The sequence below is a fragment of the Aptenodytes forsteri genome, unplaced genomic scaffold (assembly GCF_000699145.1).
Source record: "Aptenodytes forsteri isolate BGI_AS27 unplaced genomic scaffold, ASM69914v1 Scaffold309, whole genome shotgun sequence".
Taxonomy (NCBI): domain Eukaryota; kingdom Metazoa; phylum Chordata; class Aves; order Sphenisciformes; family Spheniscidae; genus Aptenodytes; species Aptenodytes forsteri.
The window spans coordinates 3,593,077-3,612,970 of NW_008795857.1; the positions used below are offsets into that span (position 1 = coordinate 3,593,077).

The 19,894-nt window shown below is 50.5% G+C and overlaps 1 protein-coding gene across 1 annotated transcript; it reads left to right on the forward strand.

The window, feature by feature from the left end:
* The first annotated feature begins 266 nt into the window (after positions 1-266).
* AARS2 (alanyl-tRNA synthetase 2, mitochondrial) lies at positions 267-17,939 on the forward strand. Its single transcript, XM_019473259.1, has 21 exons — positions 267-451; positions 1,135-1,280; positions 2,078-2,272; positions 3,189-3,333; positions 3,808-3,953; positions 4,261-4,369; positions 4,976-5,014; positions 5,774-5,885; positions 6,425-6,552; positions 7,288-7,438; positions 9,280-9,449; positions 10,446-10,559; positions 10,974-11,114; positions 11,769-11,906; positions 12,306-12,415; positions 13,552-13,660; positions 15,190-15,312; positions 15,753-15,863; positions 16,656-16,739; positions 16,879-16,989; positions 17,383-17,939. Exons 1-21 carry the CDS (start codon positions 416-418, stop codon positions 17,545-17,547), a joined length of 2,583 nt encoding a protein of 860 aa, XP_019328804.1. The 5' UTR covers positions 267-415; the 3' UTR covers positions 17,548-17,939.
* Positions 17,940-19,894: the final 1,955 nt, after the last annotated feature.

Consider the following 19,894-nt stretch of genomic DNA (forward strand, 5'->3'; position numbering starts at 1 on the left):
CCCCCCTGCGGCTCGCCCCCGCAGGTCCCCTCCACCGGCTTCCCGGGGCCTCCGTGCCCTCGGAGGAACGCGGCCCCTCTCTGGGTGACCCCTTTCACGGAGGTCTCCTGCGGTGGGATGGGCTCCCCCGTGGGCTTACCGCGCCGCTGCCCTCCCGTTCGCCTCTCGTAGCGCCGCGTCCGCGTTGCAGGAGCCCCAGGCACAGCCCCCGGCGCTGGGTGGCACCCAGCGATAGCGGGTGTCTCTCCGCCTTGATCCCTAGTTCAAGCCCATTTTCTTGGGCACGGCGCACCCCCGGAGCGAGCTGGCACAGCACCGGCGGGTGGTGAACAGCCAGAAGTGCGTGCGTGCAGGAGGGAAGCACAACGACTTGGAGGATGTGGGCCGAGATACTTACCATCACACGTTCTTCGAGATGCTGGGGAACTGGTCCTTTGGGGATTACTTTAAGGTGAGGCGATAGGAGCGAACCCTCTCCAGGGGGGAAATGCGGCCTTTCTTTCAGAGCGGTGCTGTAGTTCTGTGCTGTAGTGCCATAGGACTGTCTGCAGAAGGCATTTTGGTAAGCTCCAAACTACTTCTTGGGAGCTCTGTGGCCTGGAGCAGGGGTAGTCAGCTGGTGTGCTGAATCGCTAAGTGTGCCCTGCAGACTCTCAGAGCGCCCAGCCTTTCAAAGCTGTGAACGACACCTACAAATCAAAGATCTCTGTGTGAATGTCAGTGTTGACCATTTAATATGGTGAAAAGAGGTTTCCAGTTCATTTGGTGCTTGTCACCGGAAAGTTTGAAAAGGGAAGTGGGATAAAAGATCCTAGTTGTTTTGCTAGTGAATACATTTTTTTCCTTGGAAAGAAAATAATCCATGTAACTCTTCTGGTAAGCACGTGCATGTAGACCATGCTGTGATCCTGAAGGTCTCCCAACAATTTAGGAATGTCAGTTTTCCACAGGCAGAAGTGAGCTGTCTCACTCGCCTGACCTGCATCCTGCTCTTTGCAATATGCCTTAAAATTGGAAAGGGGGAGAGCAGCTGAAATGAACTTCTTTGGTGTTTGACTGCCATTCTAAAGAGCCTTCCTGCATCGCTGTGCATCCTGGATTACTGTGCTTCGTTTATGTTCCCTGCCTGCTCAGGAGGAGGCATGTAGCATGGCCTGGGAGCTCTTGACAGAGGTCTACGAGATCCCCAGAGATCGTCTCTACGTCACCTATTTCGGCGGAGACTCCTCGTTGGGGCTGAGCGCAGATGAGGAGTGCAGGGATGTATGGCTCCGCCTGGGGTAAGTGTGTTAGAGAAGAGGTTCTGAGCAGCAGGTGCTGACATTTCAGTCTCCATAGTCTCCCATTTGCTCTTTAGTTGATAGGAATCAGATGTAGGGGCCAAAAGTTGTGTTTTAAACTCATTTCATTTCTGGTTTATTTGGGCTGTTAGAATTCAGCTGGGCTCTGAGTGCTCTGGGGCACTTGACCTTTAAGCTGTTTCTCAGATGTTACCAGGCTGGGGGGCTGTGTACCTAAAACTGGCTGGCCTGGATGAAGCGTGTGAAGGATCTCTGATCCTTTGCTTCCTCTCCATCATGAGCTGCGGAGAGTATGTTCTCTGAAAGCTAGCAGTGGCTGCTTCAGTGTGAGGATGAAGCCATTGCAGAGAGCACTGCTGTGCTTTGAGAGCTTGTTCCAGGCTGTATGTGGGCTTTGGACCCAAGGCAGCCAGCTCTGTGCCACTGTTGGTGTTCAGCCTCGTCCACTGTGATCAGGTCTTGGCTCTGCTGGAATTCCCTCCAAGGAGAAAGGCAGCTCCATAGACCCAGTGGAGAGCCTGTCTCTGTCAGCAGGAGCCAGACTGAGTTTGCCAGCTATTCCAGGCAGTGAGTAGGATCATATCTGGTTTGGTCCAGCTTGTTACTGCTAAGGAGAGTAATTCTGTGTGAGCAGAAGCAAAGGAATCCTAATGTGTTTGGTTATTGAGTTTGTAGTTGTCAGAAGGGATTTCTCCCTTCCAACTTTCTCTGGGATCTAGGCTACTATGTGCTTTCTGTGCATGCCCCAGTGCTGCCACCTCTGTTTGCCTTTCCAGGGTGCCTGCCAGTCACGTGCTTCCTTTTCCATTGAAGGACAACTTCTGGGAGATGGGGGACACAGGGCCCTGTGGCCCCTGCACAGAGATCCACTATGACCACGTGGGTGGTGGCAGAAATGCTGCGGCACTGGTGAACCAGGGCAGCCCCGATGTAGTGGAGATCTGGAACCTGGTCTTCATGCAGTATAGCAGGTACCAGGCATCTGGCCTGAGCTCCAGAGCCTTTCCCCCTTGTCTGACTCCAAAATCATACGTGTATAGAATCATAGAATCATAGAATCATTGAGGTTGGAAAAGACCTCTAAGATCGTCGAGTCCAACCGTCGACCCAACACCACCATGTCCACTAAACCATGTCCCCAAGTGCCTCATCTACTCGTCTTTTAAATACCTCCAGGGATGGGGACTCCACCACTTCCCTGGGCAGCCTGTTCCAATGTTTAACCACTCTTTCAGTAAAGAAATTTTTCCTTACATCCAATCTAAACCTCCCCTGGCGCAACTTGAGGCCTTTTCCTCTCGTCCTATCGCTTGTTACTTGGGAGAAGAGACCAACACCCACCTCGCTACAACCTCCTTTCAGGTAGTTGTAGAGAGCAATGAGGTCTCCCCTCAGCCTCCTTTTCTCCAGGCTAAACAACCCCAGTTCCCAGTATATTCTCAGACATCTCACTGCTTTCCAGGAGGTGGCAGTACAGGAGCAAGAGGGAAGCTGTGGCTCTTGGTCCCCTTTTCTTTATTTGTCCTGTCCTCCTTCAACCTCTGCTGCCTATTCTCCCTCACTTCTGCATCCCAGAGGTCTCTTGAGGTCTGCAGCAGCCCGGAGAAACCTGCAGAAGGAGGAGAAGGCCTTGGGCCCCTGTTCAGGGAAGGCCTTTTTCCCTACGTTACAGTCTATCCTGACTATCTGATGGTCAGATCCTGGCTGCCTGACAGTGCCAAGGCAGGCTGCTGTTAGTCTTGTCCCTGAGCTTCCTTTTGTTGGGTCACCTGCTGTTTCCATCCCCTCTCACTCTCCCATTCTCTTTGACTCACCTGCTCCTTTTCTTTGCCCCTGAACTGACCCTTGCTTCTCTTTTGCCTTTTATTTTTCCTGGCTGGCTGACAGAGAGGTGGAGGGGAATCTGCTTCCCTTGCCGCAGCACCACGTGGATACAGGAATGGGCCTGGAAAGGCTGGTTACAGTTCTGCAGCACAAACGCTCCAACTACGACACAGATCTCTTCACTCCCATCTTGGATGCCATTCACAAGGTGACGGTGCCTCTGCTCAGAGTCACAGCTAAGCAAAAGCTCCTTGAATGCAGACTGCTTGCCTGGTACCATAGTACAACCTTCTCTACACATGTTACTGTGCAGTATTTTGAGACAGGAGGTATGGCCAGCCAGGTCCAGAGCAGCATTCTAGGGAAACTGGAGAGAATTCCAGGTTGGAAATCCACTGGGATATCAGCACTGCTGATCCATTTTTCCTCCAACGCTTCTTAAATTCCTCAGTGCCAGGGCATTGGCTGACCCATCTTAGGTACAGAAGTCTTGGTATATAATGCTCTGGAAGGATTTAATGAGTACATCTTAGATGCATCTTAGATACATCTTACCTACATCTTAGGTTTGGAGGTAGTTGAGAAGCATGATGTCAAGTGTAGCTGGCTGCCTCTTGCATTGAAACTTTTCCTTCTGCAGCCATTAATTTCTGCTCATCTATCTCCTTACTTTCTCTTTTAGGGCTGCGGGGGGCCCAGATACCAAGGTCTGGTCGGGGATGCTGATGTTGGGCATGTGAATATGGCCTACCGTGTGGTGGCAGATCACGTGCGCACCCTGTGCGTGTGCATCACTGATGGCATCTACCCAGGCCTCTCTGGAGCAGAGTAAGGACATAAGGAAATGGCACGGGGTGGAGGGAGTTAGGTCTAGGAAAGGAATATGGACAGCCAGCGGGAGAGGTTCTGGTGTGAGCCCGAGATAGGGAGTGTGTGAGCTTTGGGGAGGCAGGAAGGTGGGAGCCTGGAAGAGGTTCCGATCTGCAGGCCCATCCTTGGATGGGTGTAGAGTGTGGGGAGCAGCTGGCCTGTGTCGGTAGATCAAGCCAGAGGAGCTGTGTCGGTGGTATGCTGGATGTGGGAGCTGGGCAGGGATGCTCACATGGCTGCCTGGGGAATCCTGCTCTGCTTTCAGACTGGTGCTGCGTCGGATCCTGCGCAGGGCTGTCCGCTTTTGCTCTGAAGTCCTTCATGCTCCACCTGGGCTCCTGGCCTCCCTGGTGCCTACCGTAGTGGAAGTGCTGGTGAGTAAAAACTGCTGCCTTGGGCAAAAAAGAGTATCGCGCATGTCCTATTCAGCCCCATGTCCCTTTCCTGTACGCTGTCAGGAGACAAACTCGGATGTAAAGGAGCTCCAGGAGGGTGTATCTGGTGCTATGCATCACAGCAGTAAAAATCTCTTGTCTCCTGATCATTTGTGATGGGAGGGAGGGGGCCTAGTGTGACTAGTGGTGCAGTCAGCACAAGTGTGTGTGTAAGTGTATGCAAGTGCACATTGTTGTTTCCCGAGGGCAGTGGCTTCCAAGCTGTCATATCTGGTTAAAGCCATCTGAAATCGGTCCCTGTGAGTACTAACAACGTCCTAAAAGACAATGCTTTCTTCCTGTTGTGAACGGATGTGTTTGCCAAGAGATGCTGTCTAGCAGAGGTGGGTCACAGGGAGATAGCCAGGTGATGGCAGCTGTAAATCCATGAGTGATTCTTCCCTGTGCTTTTGTCCCTGGGACTGTGCACTGGGGCTCCCTTCACACTCACCTGCCTGAGAAACCTCTATAATGCTTGTGGCATGCTGTGAGATCCTTTGAGGAAGATGCTGAGGATGTTATCACTAACTGAGGCTCACTCCACAGGGAGATGCCTATCCAGAGCTGATGAAGAACGCAGACCAGGTGAGCAACGTGGAATCGCCTGGAGAGAAACCCCATCTCTCATTATCTTTGTGAGGCACGGCTCTCAGGGGCAGAAGTCAGCCCTTCCTTGGGACTTAGCTGGAGCAGTTTGCATAGCCTCCTCCGTAACCATGTTCTCTTGGGTGGGCTGAGATGTGCTGGGAACATGTTTGTATCCTGGGCACGAGAAGTATCTGTGACAGATTTCCTTGTGGGAGTTCTACTAGATCCTTACCAGGGACTGCTTGTCCTGGTGTAAGGCAGCTATTGCTCTAAAAAAACTAGGGTAGCTTTTTTTGTTGAGTGCAAGTACAGCCTGTCTTAGCCTGGGTACCTTTTATCCAAACTGGATTCGTGATTTAAGGCTAGTCCTGGCTTGCTTCTGCTGACAACTGTGACGAGCAATTTCTCTGGCTGTTCCAGCCACGCAATTTTAATTAGGTCATAGACATGAATGTCTGACAGGGAGCATTTGTCAGCCTCCAGCCTTTCCCAGGTGAATGGTCAATATTTCCTTGACAGGAATGGTGATAGGAGGCACAATGACTTTGGCACTGTTTAGTGTTGCATCGGAGCCATGTTGTGATGGATACTTAGAGAACAAAAAGACTGGTTCAGGCAGACACAGCACTCTTGTTAGACACCTGCTTGATGTGCTTTGAGCTGACTGTAGCAGGGACCGCAGTGGTAGCAGGGCTGAGCTGAGCTGGGGAACTCCCTGAGGTGTTGTGGCTAACCCTTCTTCTGATCCTTGGGCAGATCATGGGTATCATCAATGAGAACGAGGCAGCTTTTCTGTCCTCCCTCGAGCGTGGGAGGCGCATCATTGAGCGGACAGTGCAGCAGATGGAGCCCTTCACAAATTTCCCGGGTGAGTCTCCCTCCTCTGACAAGCTGCATTTAAAGATGGTTTGATCCAGGTCCTCACAAGCATTGCAGTCAAAACTGTGGTGGATGTCTGCCTCCCCCACATGTTTTCAGTGACCTTCTAGCCCCGGGCAGAGGAGCAGATGTTGCTCCTTTCTTCAGATTGCAATCATTTTCTAGTACTTTGTTCTCACAACAAACTAGGCACCAGGAAAATTAGAAACGTTCCCTTGCTGCTTTATTGACTGATTAACTGGGTCCTTACAAGACACAGCTGAAAGAAGGAGCTCAGGAGCCAACCAGAGCAGCTGCCTGTCTAGATGTGCTGCACTGAATTTTAGCAGGGAGGGGGCTGTGGGGCATCATTAATACTCAGTCCCATAAAAGAACAACTGCATGGCTTCTCTTTCTTTCCCCATTACCAGTGCAGTTGCACACAACACAGGTGAATCCAGTTACCAAGGCACACACTAGATTGGTCCCATCCAAGCAAATCTTGAGATGCCTTCACACAGAGTTCATGTCCTTCTTTTTGTCCTACAGTTGAAGTAGCCTGGTCTCTCTATGGGAATTTGGGATTCCCTCTGGATCTGATTGACTTGATGCTTGAAGAAAGGGGAATCAGTTTGGATTCAGCTGCTTTTAATGAACTTGCTCTGGAAGATGCAAAGGTAAGAGGGAGGCTCACATTGTCAGAATAATTCAGAGCCTTCCCTCTCTCCTGTGAGCATGGAGGCGGAATTCCTTTCACTACTGAAGCTCTTCAGATGCACCACAGGGCCATGTGCCTTTTCCCTGAAGGGGAAGTGGGTCTGAAACAGCAGTGGGGTCACAATGCCTTTGCTTGTGGGTGTGGGACTGAGTACTGGCTGGTGATTCTCTTCAGATCAGTAGAAGTGTTTTATGATGCTGACTGTTGCTGGAGTGGAGGTTATCATAGAATTATATAGGTTAGGAGTGTCTTCTGTCAGTCATGTAGTCCAACTCCTCACACAAAGCAGAGCCAGCTTAGCTCAAACAGCAAGTGATTTATGAAGTTTACAAAACCTCCTCAGTCTCTGTAGCGCTGGAAGACTTGTACTGCCCACCCTGTGCAGTAATCAGTTCAAGGTGTTGCTCTCCTGAGCTTTAATGGCCTGGAAGTTTCACAGCTACACAGCAAGCTGTGCTGGGAGGATTGTGTTAGCTGTTGCTTATGGCCTGCCTCAAGGCTAGCACAGGGTGGTATTGAGTGCTTGTGGGGTTTGAAGGAATGGAGTTGGTTTAGCAGTAGCCTCCGTCAGCCTGGATCTAAACAAGCCTTTTCCAGGAAGGTCGAAGAAGTTGTTCCTAGCCTTATAGCTCCAGCTATTGGTTTGAGTGCCCCTAGGTATCTACCATCTAACTGTGCCTTTGCTCTGCTGTAGCGGAAGGCTGGTGGCCCACAGGCAGGACACCTGGAGGACTCAAACACGTGCCTTGATGTGCACTCACTGGCTCAGCTGCGGAGCAACGACGTGCCTGCTACTGATGATTCTCCAAAGTACGCCTATACACTTGGGCAGCACGGGCAGTACGGTAAGTGGTGAGGTCCTGTCTGTAAGGCAAGCTCTGCCTGAGGGCGCTGGAATCCCTCACAAGGCTGCTTTTACTGCCTAACGTCATGGATGCAGAACATGTACTTTGTGGTTCAAACCCGTCCACCTTGCTGCTGCGTCTTTTCTCTGCCCCTGTACCTCATCCCAAAGTAGGTGCTTTTCTTATTGCTGTTGGTGTGTCCCCAGGAAGGCTCTGGGCTGGTGACAAGGCTGTGAGCTCTGGGTTGGTATTACTGTGCAGTGGTGAAGCAGGGACTGTTGATTACTGCTAGAGATAACTCTGTCCCTAACAATTAGGCTTCTGGGTGTGAGTGGTGTGAGTGCTGGGGAGAATGAAGAATAATTATGCAAAGGCTTTAGGTAGTTGTTTAAAACAGTGCACTTGCTATTTCTTTGGCAGACCACTAGATGCTAGTGCAGGCTTTTTATTATCTAGGATAACTGGGGTTGCTGATGCTCTAGGGAAAGCATAAAGCTAAACCACAGAGAGTAAGAGGTGGTGTGGCTGTCACAAACAATTAGAGATAGCTGTGTACAGCCAGCTCCCTCTTACCCAGTGTGCTGGGGGCAACCCACATTAAGCGGAAAGTGAGGCAATTCGAACTATGTATACTACAGCAAGAGCATAATGGAGGGGAAAAAACCCAGCAGCGACACTGGATGGAATCTCCAAGCTAGCACTGTCTCACCTTGTCAGTCACTGAATCGTGGAATAATTGAGGTTGGAGGGGATCTCTGGATGTCCAGTCTCTTGATCAAAGGACCATCAGCTTCGCAGTCAGATCAGGTTGCTCAGAGCCTTGTCCATTTAAGTTTTCGGTATCTTTAAGGACAGAGATCCCACAGCCTCTCTGTGCCCTGTTCCAGATCTTTATCACTCTTAGTGTGAAAAGTTGTTTTGCTTATGTACCACCAGAATTTCCTGTACTCTACAGGTAGTCTCACAAATGCTAAATAGGGGTGAATAACCACTTTCCTTGACCTGCTGGCTATGTTTGTGTTCATACAGCCCAGCAGGCAGGCAATCTTCCTTGTTGCAAGGGCACCCTGCTGACTTGTGTTCAGCTTGCTCCTGAGGACCCCAGGGTTTCTGTCAGTCCATTTCTGTAGCCTGCTGAGATGCCTCTGAAAAGCAGCCCTGCTCTTCAGTGTATCAGCCAGTCCCCACAAATTTATTGCCATACACAAGCAGGATATGGGTACATCCCATCTTGTCATGGATAGTCATTCAATATCAGCCACCAAGTAGCTCTACTGGTAACTGAATATCAGTTGAACGTTGAAGCGTTGAGCAGTCCTCTGTGGGGCCGGCTGCCCAGCCAGTTATACACCCACCTTATGGTCCACCTGCCCAGTCCGTGTCACCCAAATTTGGCTTCAAGGAGGCTAGAGGAGCGCATGTCAGAAACTTGCTACGTCAAGGAAGGTGACATCCCTGTCTTCCCTTGTCCACCAAGCCAGTCATCTCTTCATAGAAGGCAGTCAGGTTGGCCAAGCATGCAGTGTAGCAAGATGCAGACATGTATGTGCCACACCTTGCTCTATCAGGCTCATGTGGAGCCAGATTGGGCGTCCCGGCCTGGTTACCTGCTACCCAGGAGGTCTGTCACTGTGTAAGTGAGGGGTGACTTGGTTCCAAATAACAGATCCTTTGTCCTTTCTGCCAATAGCTGTTCCTCTCCTACCAAGGCAAAGGAAAGTGCCAGCTTTCAGTATAGACTGGGTGTTGGCAGGGTTGGCATGGGGAAGTGACCCCTCCTTTCATGTTGCAATCTGACGGGGTGTATGCACTAATTGCTGCCATATTCTTCTCCCTGACAGAGTTCAGCCCATGCCAGGCCACCGTCCTGATGCTGTACAGAGATCAGTCTCTCCAGAAGGAGGTTGGGGCAGGGCAGCGCTGTGGTGTCATCTTGGACAGGACTAACTTCTATGCAGAGCAGGGCGGGCAAGCCTCTGACCAAGGCTACATGATACGTTTAGGACAGCAGGTGCGACCTTTTGGTGCCTGAACCCAAGGCTGCCGTGGATACTGAAGCCAGGCAGACTTGCCCAAGTGATGGGCTGTTTTACTACGTTAATTTGCAAGCTACTGACTCTTGACAGTTCTCTTGGCTTTGCCTCGGGGTTGGTGGAGTAAGGGAGAAGCAGCACTAACTTCACAGAGGTGGACCTGCTGCTCTGGTTGTCTTTCTCAGCCCTTTGCAATTTCTCCTTGCTGGTGAATGCTGGAAAGTCGTCTTTAATGTGTTGCACTCTTGCCAGCTGGGGTTGCAATGCAGAGAGAAGACAGTCGATGATCAGAGAGCCCACAAGCTGAGTAACTTGTCTCTGGCCAGTCCTGGATGATTGCAGGCAGTGCCCAACCTGAAACCCAGTGCAAAAACTCGTCCCTCCCAAAAGCATCAGGGAGGACCTCCGCCTCTGCAGCATGTTCTTCAACCTTGCTGGAGGGAGAGCTTTTATCCTTTCCTAGGAAGTTACATGGAGTGCAGCTTTTTCTCCTTCCCACGTTCCAGCTCTTGAGAATCTCCCCTGGTCATTGACGCTGCCTTTTTAGCCTTGCAGAATGTGATAGTGCTTTGCTCAGCACTTCTCCTCAACATGAAGCAGGGATCAAGTTTCTCTTGCCAGCCCAGTGAGGCAGAAATGGCACTTTGGATACCTGAGACAGGTGCCTTGGCAGTTGCTGTCCATTTTCTCGTGGACAAGCATCCTTGGTAGGAAAATTCATCAGCATGGGTGGTGTTGCTGCCCCTCCGCTGCAAGCTGACAGCCTCAACGTGTTGTGCAGCGAGTGGCTGGATGCAGGGAAGGCCTGAGGCACTGTGGTTACATTGGCAGTAAGTTTGTCCCTGCTTTTCCTACCCCATCCCTGTCTTTTAGAGATCAATGGGGGTTGTGTTTCCTAGTCAGATCAAGCAGGCACCTAGCACAGGTCTTTGGATGTTCCCTGTGTCCTAACTCATCTTTCTGTCTCTGCTCAGGACATACTCTTCCCTGTAGAATCAGTTCGTCTCTGTGGTGGTTACGTGATCCATGAGGTCACTGCTGTGGAAACCCTGCGTGCTGGGGACCAGGTGCAGCTCTTTGTGGATGAGGTGATAGCTCACTGCTCTTAACCTTTTCCTAGCTTTGCCTTGAGAGTCTTGTGATGTCATGAGTACCCTGGGCACAGCAGAGCCTTATCCCTTGAGTTCCTGAGACTGCTCTTCATTGTGATGTGCAGTGGGAAGGAGACCTCACAAGTAACTCTGTAACCTTCCGTGAGCCATTGGTCTGTCCAGAAGTATCCAGCCTACCCTTTGCTGTTTTACAGAGGTGATCTCATGGGAAAAGAAGTTAAATCTGCCCTTTGACATAAATTCATCTGACAGCTGTGCTGCCCATTGTTTTTCCCCTCCATCTTCTCCCATCCCCTCACATGCAGCCTTTCCCTTATCTCTTCGTGCCATCCCCTGCTCCCCCGAGCTGTGGAGAACCAGCACTCCCTGCCAACTTGTCTGTGCTTTCAGGCCCAGCGGCTGGCCTGCATGACGAACCACACTGCTACACACCTGCTGAACTTTGCACTCCGCCACGTCCTGGGTGACAACACAGAGCAACGAGGGTCCCATGTGACAGCAGAGCAGCTGCGCTTCGACTTTGATACCAAGGTGACTCTGGACTTCTGTTTTTTTGTTCTCAGCAGTACCAACATCCCAGTACTGGCCTTCGCTCCAGGGATTTTTCTCCTCTCACCATAATCTCTCCTTTAGAGACAGGTCATGTTTTATCTGAGCAATGAAACTTGGCCCTCTGGACGTGACTGGCTCTGCTTTGCATTGACCTGACTCTGAGCAGGGCTTGCTGAGGGGATGAATGGGGACTTAGGACTTAAGGAGAAGGACTTAGCAAGGCCAGTGGTCATGGGACTGACCTGAGTAGTGTAAAGGAGTCTTTGAGAGATTCACCAGCTTGGCTATGGCACATACCTGATGTTTGTGCTGGTCATCCAGGTGAGAGGGGTAGGGAACTGAAAGCTGTTGGGTCAGGCTGAGCACTGGCCCTGGTAACCTGTCACTCATTGCAGCATCTCTCTTGAAGAGTTTGGTTGATGCTCTTGGATCAAAAGTCCTTATCCCTCATGGGAGGAAGGGGTGGGAGGGTCATGATGCTCACAATTCCCTTTTACAAGTAGGGAAGATGAGATGCAGGGGGAGAGTGGTGTGCCCAAGCTGAGTTACCTGGGCGCCCCGTCCCAGTTCTCTGTCCTTTGTTCTGTACCTCTCAGAAGGCTTCTCCATAAGGTGGCTGATTTACTTCCTCAGGGCCCTGTGACTGTGGAGCAGCTGCAGCAAGTGGAGCAAGTGGTCCAGGATGTGATCAAACGAAATGAGGTTGTGCATATGGCTGAGGTCCCCCTCACGCTGGCAAGAAGAGTTCAGGGACTCCGTGCAGTGGATGAGGTATGACAGGATGGCAGCGCACATCTTCATGAGCCTTCTCCTTCAGCAGGAATCACCTGGGTCACAAGAGATGTTGATGCAACAGGTTTCTGACTCCCAAAACTCAGGAAGGAAAATAGGACAGAGATGAGATCTCAGGAGCACTGTGTTGTAAAATGTGGAGGCTGGTGATGCATAGGCTTTCTGCTCATTTCTTTGGACCAAAAGCTTGTAGTGTCACCCGATTGTTTCTTTCTCCCCACGGTGGCTGGTTGTGGGGGAGAAGCAGTGCTGCCCCTGACTCTAGGGCTACTCTAGAATAGGGGAAAAATGAGGCAGACACCTGAAGCCATGTAGTTAATCTGTAAGTGCCCCTGAAGGACCATGTTGTTAGCTGCTGATCCCTGTCTCCTCTGTCAGGGGTATCCAGATCCAGTGAGGATAGTATCTCTGGGGGTCCCTGTGGAGAGTGTGCTGACCTGCGACTCTGAGGCTGCAATGCAGACCTCTGTGGAGCTCTGCTGTGGGACGTAAGTGACTTTTACTTGCAGTCAGAAGGTGTGTTTGTGGGCACTGGTGGCTGAGGTAGAGACATTCTTGCAAGCTCCACTCCCTGTCCCTGTGCAACTAAGTTTCCTCACCGGAAAGATTTCGTGAGGACAGGATGGGCTAGTTACAAAGCTTTGGAAGTCCCAGGGTGAGAAAACTTTAATGAAATGCAAAGCATTTTTACTTGCTTCATAGTCTGAAACCAACCTGGAAGCCGCAGGGCACCAGCAGAGTGTGGGAAGGGGGTGTGTGGCCTGTCACAACAGGGCTTTAGCTTTGGGGTTGCAGGAGGGCTGGGGACCCAGCAGGAGTCTCTGAGACGGTTGCGAGATCTTGAGACCACTCTGATTATTTTAATTAATTATCTTTGCCCTCTTCTGCTTTTAGCAGAAATGAGAGTAGAAGAAGAGTTAATCAATCTTAGGACAATGCCGACACAAAAAAAAACCCACGTAGGAATAAACTGGCTTTCGAGCAGATAAGCTGAAAATGAGCAAGTTTCTAGTCATGAGATCATTCTTGTGGGAGTAGTGGGACAAGAAACTGCATGGGAGTGGAGATGATCAATTCTTGTGAAGCTGTCTGAAATTACTTGTTACTCGTGGTAACAGAACCTGAGACACTGTAGTTGTTTTCTTATCCAGTGTTGAATAGCCAAGAAGGAAAGGGGAGGTTGTCAGTGCCCTGTGACTGCACAACTACTCTGTGACTGGAGTCTACTGGCCAGTCTGTGAGCTGGCCTGACAGAGTGGTGGAGTTGGAGGAAAAAAATTACTTTCTGCAAGGTTCAGTAGCAGCTGAGTAGAAGAGAAGAATCCCAATTCATCCCACTGCTGAAGGAAAGGAGAGGAAGGCAAGGCAGAACTTGGCTGTTATGCGCCATTTGACAGCAGCCTGCTGGGCAAGTAGCACAGAGGTTCCTCTGGAGTAGCCTCAACTCTGCTGTCTTGTGCCTGACAGGGTACCATCAGGATTTTAGGGATGGGAAGGGATTGAAGCTATTGGGATTGGGGAGGGGCTGTTGGACTTGGGACTTGTCTAAAAGGAAAGCAGGCGTCCTGATTTCTGTTCCCAGAGAGCAGCTTGTTTTCTTTCCTGTTCTCTGCTGACTTTGCAGCCACCTTCTACAAACAGGAGCTATGGAAGATCTGACCATCATCAGTGAGCGTCAGCTTGTTAAAGGGATTAGCCGTGTCATTGCAGTGACAGGGGGACAAGCCAAAAAGGTAAGAAAGGAGGAACTGAGATTTCTGCCGTGTCAAGGCAATGCCAGAAGGACCCAACTTTGTAGGTTCCTGCTTAGACAATTATCTTCCCCCTGCTTTGGCTGGAGCCTCCCTGCTATGCCTGATCTGGCTTCCTCCTTCACCCCTGGACCCAGCTCTGCTGCCGTACCTCATTATTCACCTCCACTCCCCCCGTCTAGTCTCCTGTCTCCTTGACCTTCGTTCCTCCCCTCAGACCCCCTTTTCCAAGATACGAACTTGGCACAAAATATCAGGAAGTCCCTAGACTTTAAATTTCAGTCCCCAGGTAGGTATTTAAAGGTGTGATCCTTTGTGCTTTGGTTTCACCTCCTGCTCACCTCCTGCCTATCACAGTTGGATTTGCACTTTATGGTTATAGGGCTCTGGCCTCATTCTTACAGCCCTTTTGCTTCTTTTCTTTAGTCTTTTTCCTGCTAAACTGTGGTTCTGGTCTGGATGGGTCTGTATAAAAAGTAAGCAACCTATTATTGTGTCTGTGAGATCGCTCTGTCCTTTGAATATCTGGAAGTTTCAGGGGCCCTGCAACCTTGCCCACTTCCTTTAAGGCTGCAGTCAGCATAGAGTGACTCGCTGTCAGTGGAACTGGGAAGACTAAAGGCAAAGCCCACCCCTGCAAATCCGTTGCTTTTTGGACGGCTGTCCCCTGTGCATCTGTGTCCCTAGCAAGGCTTTTCATGGTGCAGAGGAATGAAAAGCTGCAGGGCACATCTGCATGCTTTGCTGGAAGTGCTGGCCTGGAAAGCCCCCAAGAGGAGCTGTATGCATGTGTTAAATCAGACAAGGGAGACTGCAGGCATGAGGGAGTGACTTGAAACAAGGGATGTGTATCCTAGCCGGGCAGAGGAGTCCTCACTGTCCACAATTTTTCTTATATACTCTCTGCTGTCCTGGTCTAAAGTCTAGTGGGACCATCATGGGCACAAAGATCTGGCAGAGAGGAAATGCTCCAAACCATAAGGATTTTCACTGGTGAAAAAAGCTTGTATTAGCTTTTTTATTAACGGTAGTATTAGTGTTGGGGAAAGCAATAAGAAATGTACCAAGACCAGCTGAACTGGTCCTCAGGAAATGTGCTTGAACAGCTAATGAGTTTTCTTTAGGTTTAGTGATTCTTTTGTTTCTTCAGTCATTTGTTTCAAGATTGCATTTGCTAATGAAAAAAGAGCACTAAGAAATAAACGAGGCTCCCAAGTTTTTCTCATTGAAATCCTGATGATTTGGTGTGAGATACTGAGGAAACATAAATGCACGACAGCTTGGTCCCCTGGGTGTGACCATCTAGTGTTGGTTGCAAATCTAGAGAGGAACGTTCTATTCCAAAGTCTCTTGGGGACAGTCATTCTTAAAGCCTCTGTCTGTAGGTGTCTTCCCACTGGATCCTGAGCAGTACTTCAGTGATTATGACCCTGCTGCCTCCCCACTTTCTCCATTCCCATTCATTCTTTATGTTGCTGCATTTGAAGCATTCTCTCCCTCCTTCTCTCCAGGCCCGGGAAGTAGGCCAGTGCTTGGCTATGGAAGTGGACTCTCTCTCCTTACGAATGAAGCAGAGGAGCACCTCTATTCCTGAGATGCAGAAACTCTCCAAAGAAGTGGGCCAGTTGACCAAAGTAAGGATTACACTCCTGTACAGAAAGATCCCAGCGTGGGCTCTATACGCTTGAGGCACATGACTTCTTCCCTACCAGGTTCACATCTTACCATGGTCAACAGCAAGGGCATGTTGCTACCTGCTGGTGCCACTTTGGTCGCAAAGATTTCAACTAGTGTCTAGCTGCCTCTGTTGCAGATGACCTACTGCCAGAGGGAATGTGGGAGAAGACAGTGGTGGGGAGGGTAAAACAGTGAAAAAGAGTTCCCAGGCTCTTCCCCAGGCTTTAGATGCCCAGCTGAAAAGAGAAAGCTACATGCCACGTTGACTGGCTGGCCTGATCACACAGGAGTATAGGAGGGTCTAGGAAGAGGCCAGGCTCCAGCCTGTCCTCCCAGAGAACGAGCAGTTTATTCCTAGGTACATTTTAGTATCCTTACACAGCAAATTTTCTTGCAGGTGTTGGCTAGCACTGCAGTGCCCCAGTGGCAAAGAAAAGAACTACAGACTATCCTCAAAGCACTACAGCGAACAGCCAACACGGCCATCAAGAAACTGGAGATGCAGCAGGTATTGTGGCAGCAGCACACTCACTTGCAGCCTGCTAATAGCACTGTGTGGCATACACCAGTGGACCAGCAATACAAGCCCTGTGTTGGGTTGATTTCACTGGCATTAACCAGGGCCATCATTTAAAATGTAGTGAATGACTGACTGGGCTTTTGGCACCTGCAGAATCCCCATGTCTCTCTGCCTGTGAGGATGGAGAGCCCCATTATCAGCACTCTTGGCAAACACCAACAGGTGGATAGGCATCACTTTGCTGTTCATACATGGAGAAGATGAGGTGGCCCTGAAAACGGCCTTTACAAGGTCATGCAGTAAGACAGTGGCAGGACAGAGCCTTCCTCCAGCCATATGGATATTGCTCTGGCTTCCCACTGCATTTGTGTCTTGCTAATTTACATGATTACATTAAAACCCCCTTGGAAATGCTTATTTGTGACTTAGTGTTCTCAGCAAGAACTATTCTTTTCTTAAAATAGGAGCATTTTGCCACAGGAGCTTGCCTGAGACATATGGCAATGTGTAGGTCTAGGAGAGAGGCTGGGGACTGAACGGGTCACTGTCTGTTCCACTTTTGAAAGGGGGTCATCTCTACTTGCTTTTGAGGAAGGAGGGTTGTACAGGTCTTCATGTGGAGATTTCAGTCTGCCGGTCTTACTTCTGCTAACATACATCCCCCCTCTATCCCACAGAGCACTTCCATTCCCTATGTACATATGTTGCATACATATATCCCCATTCAGCCCACGCTGTGTCACCTGTAGCCCCTCAAGCGCTGTGTGTTTCCTCCTCCAGGCTGCAGAGAAGGCACAAAGCCTGCTAGCAAAACATTGCAACCAACCTGTCATCATTGATACCGTCCCAGCTGACTCCCTCTCCGTGAGTAATCCGCCTTACTTGTTGGCCCAGCGGTACCTCAGGTGCTGCATACAGTAAGAGGGAGCTCCTGGGCACGTTTTCTGCTGCATGCCAGTTTCCTTTGCTGTAGCCTGACCCCTCTTCTCCCTGCCTCTCCTAGATCCTAATGAAGGTAGTGAACCAGCTGTGTGACAAGTCTCCTGGCACATCAGTCCTGCTGCTCAGCCCTCAGGTTTCTGGTGAGGTGCTCTGTGCCTGTCAGGTGTCCAAGGTAAGCAGAACCCTGGTAGAGACACGGGGAACCTGCCTACAAAGGGAGACTGGACCCACTGCTCAGCAGGTCCCAGTTGAGGCTTTTCCTGGGATTCTGCCCAGTGTTGGTGGTTAATCACACAGGGGTAGGACCTGAGATGACCATACTGGGACCAGATATGCTTTCAGTCTTTGCTGGGCCCAGATATCCCTGGATCCTCCAGGCCGTGTTTGCCCAGGGGCAGGACACAGCATTAACATGTAAGCTCAGCCTTTGCGGTCCTCGCAGTCATGACTGCTTCAGGTTAGTGAGGACCTAGGCTGGGTGAGGAGAGAACGTTGTTACCTTTCTTCCTCCAGACTGCAGAGTGCTCCACAGTCCAAATTACTTTGCTCTGTGTCTCTTCCCCAGAATTGCCTCCCTGTGTTCTCCGCAGCTGACTGGGCCGTGGCTGTCTGTACGCAGATGGAAGGGAAGGCAGGAGGCTCTCCCATCGTTGCTAAGGGCAGTGGAAATGCCAAGGGCATGCAGGGAGCCCTGACTACTGCACTGGAGTTTGCTCAGAGTAAACTCTGAAATAATTGATGCTTTGGTGGCAGGACAGCTGTATGCAGGCCAGCTGCAAGCTATGTGGACACTTGATGCAGAGCACATGTTATACTCTGCTGATCTGAAAGGTTTAGCAGCTCCCACACTGAACATTGCTGCAACCGCTGCATTGGAGCATTTGGCTTCTGGCCATCAGGGATCAGCAGAGACCCTGCTCCTGATCCCACTGACAGAACGATGCTGCCTGTTCTCAGCACGGACATACGGAGACTGAGCCTCGGAAAGCACCAGTTTCAGCAGCAGATCCTACTTCTTCTGGAACAGTGCAGTTCTTGCCACAAGACCAGCACCAAGAGTCTCCATGAGAGCATGGGGAGATGTTACAGTGTTATTCTAAAGCCATTAAATGGTAGAGAGTGTTTGATGTTTCTTGTTAGCTGCATCTTTTTTTTTTTTTTTTTTCTGCTCTGTTCTGGCAGAGGGGTTTGTTCTGTCCCTGCAGCCCCACAAGTCAGCACACACTATTGTAAGCAGTCCCATCCTACTGCAGAACTCAGGACACCCCTCTGATTAAAAATGCTACTATAATTTAGAAATGGGGAGAGAAGTTTCGTCCCCCCTGCCTGCGGGCTCAGCTTTTTCAGCCTATGCCTGTTAGGCTATGCAACGAGTAGTGCTAAAGCCAGTCCTCGGTACTGAAGCACGGAGGGAACAAAATCATCCCAGCTTCTACCTCTTTGCTTCGGATGAATGTTCTTATCCTTGTTTCCTCCTGCTACTCCCTTGTAACTCCTTCCTTCTCACACTGCCTCCTGGCTTCTTACTTACGAGCACCTACCTAAAAACCACCATGGATCTGCTGAGTTGTGTGAATGGGGACTGTTGCTGTGTTGCAGCGTGGAACTCCCTGCAGTGGGACGCTTAGCCTTGAGGTGAGCAGGTCTCCCTCCTAAACTGGTTGCTTTTCACAAGTGCTAGCAGACACAGCAAACTCAACTCGTAAAGACATTTCAGACTTCACTGTTAGAGTGATGTCTAGAGCTCTTAGCCAAAGCACCATTATTTTAGATACTGTATTGACCTAAATAAAGAGAGATCACAAATGGTAGCTGATGCAAAGGTGCAACAAGATAGTGATACAAGCAGGTTTCACCCTGAGAGCAGCAACGGCAGCCTGACGGGTGAATTTCACCAGCCGGTAGGGTTGCCTGGCACTGTGGAGGGAGGTGGAGGAGGCAGTAGCTGCATGCTTTTGGGGAGAGGGGGAGGAGGGCTGGAAGCACAGTGATGCTGATGGATGGGGAGCAGGAAATGGCTGTCACATAGATAAGGATTGGTGAAGAGGATGTAGTGGGGAACGGCCCAGTTCCCTAATGAGAGACTTCCTCCACTTTTCTTAGTTGTCTGCGTGAGGGGGAGAGAGTGAATAGCTGCTGTGAGCAGAGCCTGTTCTCCCTCCTTTCTTCAGTGAACAGCTCACCTGGGCAAAAAGGGAAGTGGTCCTACAGGCATCGCTAGAGGACAAGGGGTTTTCTTCCCTGTCCAGCCCAATATCTCGTATGTGGTCTCTAAGGCTCCTCATCTTTGCAAAGTGCCAGGAAGCTGGTTTTGTGCTTGGCTAAGTGCCTGATACAAATATGAGGACCTGGAGGCAGAAGGAATGGGGAGCCTTTAGGGGCTGGTGGTGCTCCCTGCTATCTTCCTCTGCTCCCCTAAAGCACTGACGGCCACAGTTGCAGCAGGACTGCAGACCTTACTCATGCAGTAAACGCTACTTCCAGCCAGAGAACTTAAAGCAGGGCTTGTTGCAATGGGGGCTATGAGCCAAGGTCCCTGGGCATCTGCCCCTGCTGCCAAGAGTTCAGCCATCAGAGGGGTGCACAGGCCCCTTTCTTTCATCACCCTGCCAGTGGGGCAGGTTGCTGCTCACTGCAGACCCTGCCTGCGTTCCCATACGTTGCAGCAGAGCAGCTCAGTGCTTTCTCAAATTTCTTTTCATTTCTGGATGCAGAGGTGCTGATGGTGCTCATAACATCTCTGCAAGGAACCTGAGCACAGGGGAGAGCTGGAACATCCAGCCCAGTGCTTTGGGGACCTTGTGACAAGGCTGGTAGGGTGCTGGAGAGGGTGCGTGGAGTCCCAGGGGACGGTTTGTGCTGTCAGTTGAAAGCAGCGTTGGTGCATGGTGTTGCACAGCAGCTATGTTTCACTTGGGCCACAGCAGTACCAGATGCGGGGAGGGGAAGGGGTGCTCTGTCTTATTGGGAAAGTGCTTTCTCGGGGTGCTTTCGTGTTACTGTATTAATAGCTTCTACAGGAGATGATGTCTCCTTTCGGTATTGGAGAGTAGGTGTTAGAAGGAGGAGGAGAGGAA

Bases quoted from the DNA above. Each gene is read 5' to 3' on its own strand.
- AARS2 (XM_019473259.1), top strand. From the start codon at position 416: ATGCTGGGGAACTGGTCCTTTGGGGATTACTTTAAG. The intron at 15,864-16,655 runs GTATTGTGGCAG...TTCCTCCTCCAG, and splicing joins AGAAACTGGAGATGCAGCAG to GCTGCAGAGAAGGCACAAAG. The intron at 16,740-16,878 runs GTGAGTAATCCG...TGCCTCTCCTAG, and splicing joins TCCCAGCTGACTCCCTCTCC to ATCCTAATGAAGGTAGTGAA.